This window comes from Lactuca saligna, chromosome 6, assembly GCF_052625555.1.
Source record: "Lactuca saligna cultivar CGN05327 chromosome 6, ASM5262555v1, whole genome shotgun sequence".
NCBI classification, from domain to species: domain Eukaryota; kingdom Viridiplantae; phylum Streptophyta; class Magnoliopsida; order Asterales; family Asteraceae; genus Lactuca; species Lactuca saligna.
The window spans coordinates 153,569,137-153,581,803 of record NC_136422.1 but is presented as its reverse complement, the minus strand read 5'-3'; the positions used below and the strand labels follow the sequence as shown (position 1 = coordinate 153,581,803).

The following is a 12,667-nucleotide window of genomic DNA, read 5'->3' as shown; positions in this document are numbered from 1 at the left end:
AAAAATAAGGGAACTGAGTAAACTAACTATTATAAATGAGTTTTTATTTATTTTTTTTTATAATTATTTTTTTCAGTTTTTGAAAAATGACCATTTACTCCCAAATACTATATTCCGGACATAATTCATTTTTGGTTTTATTTTTTCAAAAGAAATATCTCTATTTATGTCGGAAATGTCCTTCGAAGTGTTCAATGTCATTGATTTTTAGTCAAATGCTTGATTTTATACATTAATCTCGTATATAGATCATATTAACTATGTTTGTTGAACTTTTTGTTAGATTTAAGTAAAAGATTAATTTTTTTCTTGAAATTTCAGAATTGTTCATCAGATTTGGACTTGTTCTTGAAATTCCAAAGTTTTTATCGAAATCCAAAAATATTGTATGAAATCGAGAATGTTACTCCGAAATGTCAATCTGAAAATGTGTTTTTTCAAAATATCGATTGACAATTCCGTACTAAGTGGTTATTTTTAACAAAATAATTCTTTTTAATTACTTTTCTTCAAATACATATTAAATTGTGGTTAGATTGCTTAATACTGTTAATAATACAGTGTTGAAATTTATTATTTTCTTATTAACTCATTCTTGTGATTAAACATCAATAAAAGAGAACGACGTCGTCGTTTCCTTCTTCCTCCAAATCTCTCACTCCCAGACACAGTATGAGTCGCTTAACTTCCTGCTACTGATAGTCGAACAAAGCAATGGGCAGCACAGTCAACATCAAGAGCAGAGTGTTCGGACCTCCTTCCTCAACACCCTGCACTCGCTCACACCAGATCGGAGCCCTAGCCCTCATCGCCGTTACCTTTTTCGCCACCAGACTCTTAGACCAATCATTCCCCTCCTCCATTTCTTCCTCTTCATCCTTCGATGGCAATGGATATGAATCCAACATTATACGTTTCTCAGAAGATGAGGGTTCAGTACGGTGGCCTCGCCGCGGATATGGGTCCTACATCTCCCTCAAAATCTACATCTATGATGAGAATGAGATCGACGGCCTAAAACAGCTCTTGTATGGTCGTGATGGAACGATTTCGGCCGATTCTTGCCTCAAGGGCCAATGGGGTACTCAGGTAATTCAATTTCCCTTTTTTCGTGTTTACCAGAGTTCATGGAACCTATAGATCGTCAATTTCATCTTACTTGTGCAACTTATTGAATGAAGGGTGCTAATCTGTTCTTCAACTATAGTCGATTTGCCGAAATTATATGTTACTGGTTTATTGGGATTAGTTGTTGTTTTACATGATTCACTTCTGCCCTGATCAAAAGCTGAAACATCAATTTAATCTGGCGACGATGTATAGGATGCGAACTCAATTTGAATTGCATATAACAAGTTACCATTCTGAACTGATGAAATTAGTTTGTAAATTTGAAGATAACCTTCCTTCATCAGGTTTTTACAAGCACATCTGGTCACAGTTATAGCATTCTTGTATTTTGGTAGAGTTTCACATGAATTTTATCCTTTGCATCAGATAACCAGTCCAGTTTTTATTTTTCTATCAGATTTGACATAGAACAGGATTATCTTATTGTGATTAAAACCATGTTCTTGAAAGATTGCACATTTATATAAATTGATAATGTTAAGTGTTCTGTATCCTATTTTTGTTTGAAGGGTATACTAAGTTCTTGTCTTTTGACACTGACATGAAATTATAGGTCAAGATCCACAAGCTTCTACTTAAATCAAGGTTTCGTACACACAAGAAAGCAGAAGCTGATCTGTTCTTCGTACCATCTTATGTTAAATGTGTTCGGATGATGGGTGGTCTTAATGATAAAGAGATAAACCAAACTTATGTTAAGGTATATCATAAGAAATTGTACTTTAATTTAGAAATAGTTAAGTTAAAAGATTTCTAATTTAGCACCCTCTTGCTCTCAGGTATTAAGCCAAATGCCATATTTCAGGTTATCAGGTGGTCGCAACCACATATTTGTGTTTCCAAGGTCTGATTACTTACAATTATAACCAATTTCATCAATTATTATTCTTGTTGTCAGTTTTTATAACATAAGTATGATGACTTACAATTACTACTATGATACTATTACTATCTGTCAGTGGTGCAGGGGCCCACCTATTCAAATCATGGGCTACCTACATAAACCGCTCAATAATCCTAACTCCTGAGGTTAGTGAATACAAAATAAGACTTGCATAAGGTGTTTTCTTGATTTATATTGGAGTAAAAAAAATGTTTGCATAATAAACAGGGAGACAGGACAGATAAGCGAGACACAAGTGCCTTCAATACATGGAAAGACATAATTATCCCTGGAAATGTTGATGATGGAATGACAACTCATGGGGTAAGGCTGGTAGAACCCTTGCCATTATCAAAAAGAAAATACTTGGCAAACTACTTAGGTCGTGCACAAGGAAAATCAGGCCGTCTTCAATTAATTGATCTTGCTAAACAATTCCCACATAAGGTATTTACTTACTTTTTCCTCTGTCTCTGTCACTGTCACTGTCACTGAAACTGTCTGTTTTCTACAGTTGGAATCTCCAGAGTTGAAGTTTAGCGGTCCTGAAAAATTGGGGAAGGCCGATTACTTTCTACACCTGCGGAATGCTAAGTTTTGTTTGGCCCCACGTGGGGAGTCATCTTGGACTCTTCGCTTTTATGAGTCCTTTTTTGTGGTATGTGTTTTTATTAAACTTGCAAAATGAGGGTTTGTTGAATAATTGAATTTTTTTTTTTTAATGAAAAACAGGAGTGTGTGCCTGTGCTGTTATCAGATCATGCAGAGTTACCATTTCAGAATGTTGTTGACTACTCCCAAGTATCAATCAAATGGCCATCTTCAAGAATTGGTGTTCAGCTTTTGGAGTATTTGGAGTCCATACCAGGTTTGTTTGATGTTATGACATGATCCCTTAAATTGGCATTAAGTATGTTGACTTTTTGGTATAGTTGTTGACCTTTTTGGTTATGGTGTTGTTAGATAAACGGATAGAGGAGATGATTGCTCGAGGAAGAAAGTTGAGATGTTTATGGGTATATGGTCCTGATTCGGAGGCGTGTTCTGCTTTTAGTGGGATATTGTGGGAGCTTCAAAGGAAAACAAGACAATTTCATCAGTCAAGTGAAACATTTTGGCTGCATAATGGATCGATAGTTAATAGAGATTTGGTGGAATTCTACAAATGGAAACCACCCATGCCTTTGCCTTAAAACTTTGAAAAAATGGAGAGGATTCATAGAATACAAGAGTTGTAGTTTTAATGTGATATGAGAAGCTAGTCATGGTGATGTAAATGATATGGCTATTTAGGAAGAATTACAACAATTCCTCGATATAATGGAAATTTTGATTGGTTTGTTGTATTATAGTTACAAGATGACAATTGAGTTTGGGTCAATTTATCTATTTATTTGTTTGAGGTTGCTAAGACTTGAGTTGTTATGTTGACCTATACGTTGTTATTTTGTAATTAAAGTTGAAGAGGTGGTTTCAATTTTTTGTAATTTTTGTGATTAGCTTTAATTAACATAATATGGTATTTCTCTCATGTAATAGTTATACAAATTGCACCCAAATGAGGAAAATTAATCAATGCATTATGAGATTTCAGAAAAGTTACGTTTTGCCAGGCAGGCTTTTAAATTTATTATTTTACTAATATCTTTTTGCAAAATATGCGATTATATAAACAAAAAAAAAAATTAAAAAACACATAGAACACGAGTCTTGTACTTGAAGACGTGGCCAATTCGAAGCCAGATGGTGACCATTTTCAGATAAGTGAATTCCCACCATGAAAATAGAACATACAGTAAACTACCAAAATACAAACTATCAAACATTGTGCATAAGTTGTTGAAGAAGAAGAAGATCTACATTCTACAGACTAAAAAGGAAACACCCTCAATCTTTTTTACGATATCATTCTACCAGAAGCCCTTCGAAAGATGGGCACAATTGGATTTACAAGTTTCGGGTTTCCATTAAAAACCAGGAACCAAAACCTTCCTGTTGTTGCTTCTAGTTCCTCCTCCCCTGAAAGAATCAGTTCAGAAGAAAACGGGTGTGAGGTTTTGAGAAGAAGAACAGCAATCGTATCTGGAGCTTCATTGGTGTCTTCAGCAATATTAGGATTCCCTAAAGAGGGATTGGCCGTCGTCAAGCAAGGACTTTTAGCCGGTAGAATTCCAGGCTTATCTGAACCTAATGAACAAGGTTTGTCCCCTTTTAATCCTAGATACACAATCAATTAGGGAATATGAAAACTCTTACAATTATACCAAAATCATCAATCATATATTCTTAATCAATTTTGTTATTCATCTTCACGATGTTAAAACATGATCAGACAGGTTGGAGGACTTACCGCCGACCAGATGAGAAGTCCGGCGGCCATGGAGTTGGCTGGAGTCCGATCATTCCGTACGCCTTTTCAGTGCCTGATGGTTGGGAAGAGGTAACAATTGATTATCATCCCTTCTGAATCATTCGATAACGTTAAGAAATCAGCAACGGTTTGGTGATTTGTCTATCATCTTTTCCAGACACCAGTATCGATAGCTGATCTTGGAGGAACGGAGATTGATCTGAGATTCAGTAGCCCAAGTGACGGACGCCTGTTCGTCGTCGTTGCACCAGTTCTCAGATTCGCAGATTGTGAGTTCACCCTTCAAAAAAAATAAACTTATCGTTTTTTCTGCATAACTAAACATTCTATTACGTCATTTAATACATAGATCTAGAGGATGATGCCAGGATAGAGAAGATCGGAACTCCAGAGAAAGTGATCAGTGCATTTGGACCAGAAGTAATTGGAGAGAATGTAGAAGGTAAAGTGGTGAGCAGTCAAGTTAAAGAATATTCAGGAAGAAAGTATTATCAGTTCGAGTTAGAACCACCACACTGTTTGATCACAGCCACTGCTGCTGGAAATCGTCTCTATTTGTTCAATGTTCTTGCAAATGGTAATGAAAATGAAATCCATATAAGTTTTGAATCTTGAAAGATTGCTTACATTCATTAACGTGTTAATTACTTAATCTTTGCAGGTCTACAATGGAAGAGGCACAACAAGGACCTGAAAAAGATAGCGGATTCTTTTAGGGTTGTATAGAGGGAGGCAACATACAGATGATAGTATACTGTATACATGATCTTGTTGTATAAACGTGCCATTGAAAACATTATATTTTAGTTTTGAATTTTGAAGCAACCCATGATCGACATGCTTGAAAAATATAATAACACTTTGGGGTTTGAAAGATAGTCAGCAAGATGATTGAAACAAAGCGAAATAGCAAAATCATGGATGAGAATTTTTGTGATCTTGAAAGTACCATTCTTTTTTTAAAAGTATCGGGTAAATTGCAATGAAGTCACTAAGTGAACTAATTCATTTTATTTACAATTTTGTTACAATATGAATCAAAATAAGAGTTCTTTTTGTTCTCCCTATAACAAATCTTCGTAAATTGCAATAAAATCATTAAGTCTACCAATTTTTTTTTTTAATTTTTATTTTGACACCTTGTTTTTTTTCAATTATATCATTACATTTATAATTTTGTTGCAATGTGAACCAATTGATTGGTTACCATCGATCTAACACATTACCAAATAAATAACATGACAATATTGTGATGTGAAAATCACGTCAGATCTTATGCAGCAGGATTGAGTTTCAATATAGGATTTCCATCGAATCCATCACACATCTTCTTATCTTCTTCTTCTTGTCAGAGTTCTTCTTCACAATTGACGTCTGAAAGGTCGGTCCAATTGTTCAAATTCACTTACAAGTCAACAAAAAAGACTTAGTTACACTTTTCAGTGGATGATATTGTGGTTTAGAAGCTTGATTTATAAAACAATTAAATGAAGACCCTGATAATGTTAATCTAGTGGTTCAAACTTACTAAGCATCTCTCGGATCCACCTTGTAGGGGTTTTCATTTACTTATTGTACAAATTGAGCTTCTAAACCAATAACATTTCCTGAAAGGGTGAGTACAACCCTTTCACTGACTTTTAAGTGAGTTTGAACCACTGGATCGACCTTCAGACATCATTTGCAAAGAAATACTTTGATGAGAAGACTAGAAGAAGACAAGCAGATATTTGAAACTAGGTTCGATGCACACCCTATATTTGAAACTTAATTCTGCCACATAAGATCCGACGTGACTTCCACATCACAATATTGACTTGTCATTTATTTGGTAACTTGCTAGATCAATGGTAACTAGTTAATTGGTTGACATTGCAACAAAATTGTAAATGTAATAACATGATTGAGAAAAACAAAACACATTGTTAAAATCGAAATTTTGATAAACTTACTGACTTTATTGCAATTTGGGAAGAATGATTACCCGGAGAACATGAGAACCAATCAGTTGGTTGATATTATAATAAAATTGTAAATATAGTGATTTAACTGGGAGAAAAAAAATATATTGTCCAAATCAAAATTTTCCACTAATTTAATGAATTTATTGCAATTTGTCTAAAGTATATAAGAAACATTGTCAAATTATATATTGAAAACTTTATTTTCCAAGTTAAAAGTATTAATCAAATTTTGTAATATATTATATAAGAATGTAATAATGCATTTCATTATTTGTTAATTAATTGACTTTTATATATTTCATGTCCATTAAGTTGTGCGTGAGAAAGTTAGATGGGATGTAGTGTAAGTTGTACTTTTGTTGTTTCTCCTGCCCTCCGTCTAGTAACTTGCTAGGCGGCAGGATTATTTAATAAATTTGCCGGTTCAAATATATATATATATATATATATATATATATATATATATATATATATATATATATATATATATATATATATATATATATATATATATATATGAGGTAAATTTTGTGTAGAATAGACTAAACACCACACATTAACAATTAGAAGTATGATTGACGATGGTAAAGAATACATCAGTAAAGTCGATACCAAAACTTGACTACGCCCATTTGCTATAAGTTGTGCCTTGAAATATTCCATCCTTCCTTTTTATAAACCCATTTGCATCAAACAACCTTCTTAACCTTAAGTACATGAACAAGATCCTAAGTACTGATCATGCACAAGAACAATCCACTTATCCGCATCCTCTGAATTATTTGCTCCACTATAAGTTGAGGGCTCATCAACCTACTCATATCCGATGCAACATTCAATGCATATGCAACCATATCAGTAACATATCTCATAGGAGGTACAATTTGTTTCCTTTCTCGATTTCTTGCAATGCATGAATGGATTGAAGTGGTGATGTATTTGATTACGAACCACCTTCATCTTCACCATCAGAAGAAGAATAATGTTGTATTGGTGTGTGTAGTAGGAAGCTCCACCTGAATTTGAGGACTCATCATTCTTTTCATCCACATCATTCTCTTGTGGCTTGGAATTGGACTATCTATGAAGCGTATATTTTCATCAAAAGTAACATCTCTACTAACAATGACTTTACGCGTCTTTGGACTCCACAACTTGAAACATGTCACTCAAACTTTGAACCTTAGAAATACACATTTCGAATGCTCAAGGTTTCAACTTTCCATTATCGAATTTAGTGTATGTGGAACATCTAAAAACTTTAAGCAAAAATAATACGCAGGTTTACCTGACCATACCTAAGTAGGTGTCTTCTTTTTGTGTTACAATGTTTTTAATTCTAGCTTATTACACAATAAACTTATTATCCATTCCAACTCCCAATTGACACACACCAACCCTCCACTATCCCTCCCCATAAATTAAGATAATCATCTTCTTGTGACATTATTTTCGAAAGTATTGTCAAATTATATACTAAAAACTCTGTTTTCTAAAATTCAAACTTCAAAGTACTAATTATATTAATCAAATGTGAACATCACAAATTATTGACAATCTGGTGTCTAATTTTGAAAATCCTTCTTGCATATTGGCTTTTGCTAACTCCATATTTTAATAGCATCTCGTATAAGGGTTTGAATAACTTTTTTTCTTTTGCGAAAGAGATTTGAATAACTTATTGACGATACATCAAATGAAGTGTTTATTGGATTAGGTATCTCATGTTGTAAATGACAACGTTTCTTGAATCACGAGCTCTGTCCTCCATTCACGAACCAATATGTTGTCAAATACCACATAATTGAAGAGGACACTAACCCCCATTACTCGATTGAAACACATTTCCAACCAAGTAATATAGGATTTTCTTGGGTATGCTGCTTCTTTTGTTGTACTACACGACTTTTCAATGAAACACATTTCTAACCATGTTGAAGAGGACACTAACCCCCATTACTCGATTGACGGGATTGTTTTGAATTTTGATACCATTTTCATACAAAAAACAAGAAATAAAAAAATACGATTACATAATAAGAATGAATACCCGACAAACGAAACTGGAATGTGAATTAGGGATTTAAATTTGAGATAATAAAATATGAAAACCCATAACACAAAATTTGTTGGGAATGCGATATTAGGCGCTTTTTAAGTTTCATATTTCTTGCATCTATGTGTTAATCTTTAATTATTGAAACAAATATTTGGATCCATTACTGCCATCAATCAATAGAAGCTAAGAGATCATACCCATGAAGATCAACATACTTGCAAAAATAAATACTTGCAAAAATAAATATCCCAGTTGACACAAAATAGCAAGGACAAACTCACTCTCCCATGATAGGAATTAAATAACCGTATGATATCATCAATCTTACCTAAATTTCTACCAAAATCTAAATCTATGTTTAAATCTTAAATCATCCAAAATGTAAGCACAAACATAGATTTCAACAACCCAAAAAACCAACTCATTGGTAGACTCAACAACCAACCATGTTTTTCTTCACTTCTACACCTCCTTCATTCAACCTGTTCAAAACAAATTTGCACAAAGAAAAAAGAAAAAACTTTATATCAAGCCAGCTTTATATATATAAAGCTGCATTTGTTACACAGGATGAGGAGAAGAGGGTATTCATGTCTTTTTCACAAACATGAAATCAGTCAAGGTCATATACTTGTCTTGTCCTGCATAAAAAACAAACCTAAGGGGCAAATATGTAAAATATGCGAATTTATGACCTTGACTTTTTCAATCCTCTTCTTCAGACGCCTCATTCAGCCACTGAATAAACTTCTCCGATTGCTTAACGAATATTTTATCCGATTCATCTGCATCTTCTTTCTCACTTGCCCAATTAAGAATCGCCTCCTCTTGAATTATATCTTTATCATACAAAACATGCAAAATCTGCACAAACAGTATTGCAAACTCCTTCCCTGACTCCAAACACATTTCTTCAAATTTCAATATCACTTCAATTTCATCATCAATACCATTTAAATAAGGTTTCAACAACTTCCCCCATTGAGAAATCACATCATTTGTGCTCTTCACCAAATCTTTACCAGTATTACGTGAAACATCAAGCGCCAATTTCATCATGGAATAAAACAAAGCACTAGCACAATTCTCAAGAGCCATATTGTATGACAACCGAAGTGAGTTCACTTCAAGGATAATATGGTCATCTTTCACATTTTCATTAACCCCCCTCAAGAATGTCGCTTCAACCTCTTTCTCAAAGTACTGTGACTCATCTCTATTATCATCATCAGTTTCAGTATCGGATTCTCTAACATCAGAAAGTGGAAGAAAAGAGTCATCTTGGATTAAAGCTTCAAGATCATCATAAACCGCTTGGGTAAGCTCGATAAGTTTAGAATCAGGTATTGGTGCAACCGAATGTCTCCATTCTTCTTCATGGTCAACTTCACTCATTGACCAAATGAAACCACGCCCATTTTTACCAATCTCAGATACAACACAATCATTTGTTGAATCACCATTTTCAAGGGTGTTTGTTGTTTCTATGATCCCACTATTACTATCAGCATATTCAAGCTCCTCATCACTATCTTGTTTCACTGGTTGTGGAAGTAAAGAAACTTTTGAGTAACTCGGGACAACAAATTCTTGTCCCACAACAACTTTATAAGACAAAACAACACCAGGTTCCAAAACTGCCCCTGACTTCATCACAACTCCATCACATAATATTGCATGTCTTAGTTTGCATCCATCTTGTATTGTTACATTATTCCATATATAGCATCCATCAATGGCAACATTAGAACCGATTTTACACCCATCCCCAACAACCGAATTTGAAATTATTGTGTTGTTTCCAATAAAGGTGTCTTTCCCGATATATGTAAAGGGTCCCACTTGTGAAGAACGAGACTGTGTTATGTTGGATGCGCGATAAATCCCGTGTCTCTCAAGTTTGGTGGCATTGTTGATTGAAAACTGAACATCTGGCACTAAAGGGTATGTCCACCTTTGAATTATGTCTTTACTTATGGAGTCATAGCTTCTAAAGTTATCAATTCGAGCAGCATAACTTGAATGGATTTCATGAGTGAAGATTTTGTAACCCATGATGTCATCAACAAGTAAACCTTTCACAAAGTGGCGACGAAGGTGTTGGTAATCAAAATTGTCAGTGAAAAGACTAAGGACTTCTGGTGAGCATATGTCTATGTAACAATCTTGTTTATCATTGTGTAAAGATAAAGAAGGGTTTTGAGCAAGAAATGACTTATCAAGAGTTAAGGATCCTTTGCGATCATCTGCTTTGTCTTCATAGAACAGGAGTTGCTTTGTAGCAGGATCAATGGCCATGATTAATTCGTCTGTTCCAAGACGTGTTTGGCGTGTAACTTGAGAAGGTTTTGATTGCTTGATGACCATTGTCATGACAGCATTGTTGTCCTTTTGTCTTCTCTCTTTGTGTTCTTGAAGGGCTTGTGTGAGCATCATGTTGCTGACTGTGTCTCCACTAACAAGAATGAAATCACCTTGAATCACATTACGTTCGTATATTAAACGTAAAGCATCACCAGCACTAATGCAATTGTGGGATTCGATTGTTGTGACTGAAAAGTTTGGTTGATTAACCCATTTGGACTTGTCTAAATAGTTGATTATTTGCTTGGAATGTGAACAGCAAAACACAAAAACCTCTTCAACATCAGCAGATTCAAGCCATGCTAATGTGTAATCAATCATGGGGGTGTTGACTAATGGTAAAAGAACTTTTGGACATTCAAGGGTAATAGGTCGGAACTTTGTGGTGAAGCTGTCAGCTAAAAGAATGGCTTGCAATGGAACTCGTGGCAAATCATCTACACCATCTTCTGCTGCTCCTCCTTTTACACCTTTCTTAGCTACCATTGTTTGGCAGCTTCAATTTTCAATCGGATTTCTTTTCCCCTCCTGCAATCTAAGAAAGCAACATTGTAAGGTTTTAATGAACAGAAAATCCACATGTTTGGGTGCCAAAAAACCCTAAATTTGGCGCAGTAGTTGCAATCATATATGAAAGAAAACATATTGCAAGCCATGTTCTATGTAAGGTACCATATAATCACTCAACCAACCAAATAGTGTTAAACTAAAACAGATTAAAACCCCTAAAGTAGACGAATTTATAAAAACCTTCGATGCGAATTCCATAAACCCCCAAAAGTATCCATAACCCTAATTTTCAAAACCGAAGTGCATCTCAGCAATCAAATTAATACATTAGAGATGGTACATATAATGTAAACAACATTAGATAACAATAAAAAATGCACAATTTATGACGAGGCTATCTAATTAAAAAGTGGAATGCGGAGGACATACGCTTTAAGGAGAGGGAGGAGTGAAGAAGCTTGGTGGAATCGACGGAGTAATAGGAGAAGGCGACCTTGGCAGGCTCAACGGCGGGTTCCGATGGTTTTTGATGTCAGTCGTGAGAGGTACGGCGGAGAGAACGGAGAGAGACTGTAAACTGAAGCGTGAGTAGGCAGCGAGAAGAGAGGGATCATGTTCACAACATTAAGTCATTCTTCCAGATTTAAACCCTCAACTTTCAGATTGTACATAGAATACCCTATAGTTGCAAAAAAATCCAAACACCTGTGGTTTGTTTATTAGTACCCACTAGAACATGCTCATCAGACGTATTCTTCCATTATCGATAGAGGTTTTTATTACTATGTTTTAACACACAAAATAAAAATAAAAATAAAAATAAAAATATTCCTTGGTTAGTTGCCAACTTTTTTAAATGAAAAAAATTCATATATTTGTTTAAAAAAATTACACATATGATAAAATTAACTATATAAGTCAATTTGTTAATGCATATAGGGGTGTAAGTGAGCCGAGCTACTCGTGAGCTACTCGGGATCGACTCGTTTAAAGCTCGACTCGAGATCGAATTAAACGAGCCCGAGCCGAGCTCGAGCCTAAATATGAGGCTCGTTTATTAAATGAGCTCGAGCCGAGCTTCAATTAATGGGCTCGCGAGCCTAAACGAGCCTATATATATATATATATATATATATATATATATATATATATATATATATATATATATATATATATATATATATATATATACACACACACACACACATACATACATACACAAACACACACACACACATAGAGGCTCGTTTAGGCTCGATTAGGCTCGTGAGCTCACTAAATTGTTCATGAACCGAGCTCGAGCTTCCTCAAATTAAACGAGCCGAGCTCGAGCTTTGTCAGGCTCGGGCTCGGCTCGGCTCGTTTACACCCCTAAATGCATATCA

At 34.8% G+C, this 12,667-nt stretch overlaps 3 protein-coding genes across 5 annotated transcripts; 2 read left to right on the top strand and 1 right to left on the bottom strand.

Moving 5' to 3' along the window:
• Positions 1-623: 623 nt before the first annotated feature.
• Positions 624-3,501, top strand: LOC145002102 (Exostosin family protein). Its single transcript, XM_078961398.1, has 8 exons — positions 624-1,089; positions 1,685-1,831; positions 1,911-1,975; positions 2,091-2,160; positions 2,243-2,461; positions 2,529-2,672; positions 2,747-2,882; positions 2,978-3,501. Exons 1-8 carry the CDS (start codon positions 715-717, stop codon positions 3,205-3,207), a joined length of 1,386 nt encoding a protein of 461 aa, XP_078817524.1. The 5' UTR covers positions 624-714; the 3' UTR covers positions 3,208-3,501.
• Positions 3,502-3,809: 308 nt separating this feature from the next.
• On the top strand, positions 3,810-5,210 carry LOC145001874 (thylakoid lumenal protein (Mog1/PsbP/DUF1795-like photosystem II reaction center PsbP family protein)). Of its 2 annotated transcripts, none has more exons than XM_078961207.1 (5): positions 3,810-4,213; positions 4,347-4,454; positions 4,543-4,654; positions 4,735-4,962; positions 5,047-5,210. In XM_078961207.1, the coding sequence occupies exons 1-5, from the start codon at positions 4,205-4,207 to the stop codon at positions 5,109-5,111; spliced, it is 522 nt and encodes a 173-aa protein (XP_078817333.1). In that variant the 5' UTR covers positions 3,810-4,204; the 3' UTR covers positions 5,112-5,210. The 2 variants fall into 2 exon arrangements, with proteins under 2 accessions (XP_078817333.1, XP_078817332.1); XM_078961206.1 differs by having other exon boundaries at positions 3,824-4,213; positions 4,351-4,454.
• Positions 5,211-8,620: 3,410 nt separating this feature from the next.
• On the bottom strand, positions 8,621-11,893 carry LOC145000434 (Trimeric LpxA-like enzyme). Of its 2 annotated transcripts, none has more exons than XM_078959662.1 (3): positions 11,712-11,893; positions 9,104-11,307; positions 8,621-8,890 (listed from the first exon to the last, which is right to left on the bottom strand). In XM_078959662.1, the coding sequence occupies exon 2, from the start codon at positions 11,256-11,258 to the stop codon at positions 9,114-9,116; it is 2,145 nt and encodes a 714-aa protein (XP_078815788.1). In that variant the 5' UTR covers positions 11,259-11,307; positions 11,712-11,893; the 3' UTR covers positions 8,621-8,890; positions 9,104-9,113. The 2 variants fall into 2 exon arrangements, with proteins under 2 accessions (XP_078815788.1, XP_078815789.1); XM_078959663.1 differs by having other exon boundaries at positions 9,104-11,300.
• Positions 11,894-12,667: the final 774 nt, after the last annotated feature.

Excerpts from the sequence above, each read along its gene's own strand:
- LOC145002102 (XM_078961398.1), top strand. The coding sequence starts at position 715 with ATGGGCAGCACAGTCAACATCAAGAGCAGAGTGTTCGGACCTCCTTCC. Across the intron at positions 1,090-1,684 it reads AGGGCCAATGGGGTACTCAG|GTCAAGATCCACAAGCTTCT; the intron begins GTAATTCAATTT and ends ATGAAATTATAG. Across the intron at positions 1,832-1,910 it reads TAAACCAAACTTATGTTAAG|GTATTAAGCCAAATGCCATA; the intron begins GTATATCATAAG and ends TCTTGCTCTCAG.
- LOC145001874 (XM_078961206.1), top strand. The coding sequence starts at position 3,946 with ATGGGCACAATTGGATTTACAAGTTTCGGGTTTCCATTAAAAACCAGG. Across the intron at positions 4,455-4,542 it reads TGCCTGATGGTTGGGAAGAG|ACACCAGTATCGATAGCTGA; the intron begins GTAACAATTGAT and ends CATCTTTTCCAG. Across the intron at positions 4,963-5,046 it reads GTTCAATGTTCTTGCAAATG|GTCTACAATGGAAGAGGCAC; the intron begins GTAATGAAAATG and ends TAATCTTTGCAG.
- LOC145000434 (XM_078959662.1), bottom strand. The coding sequence starts at position 11,258 with ATGGTAGCTAAGAAAGGTGTAAAAGGAGGAGCAGCAGAAGATGGTGTA.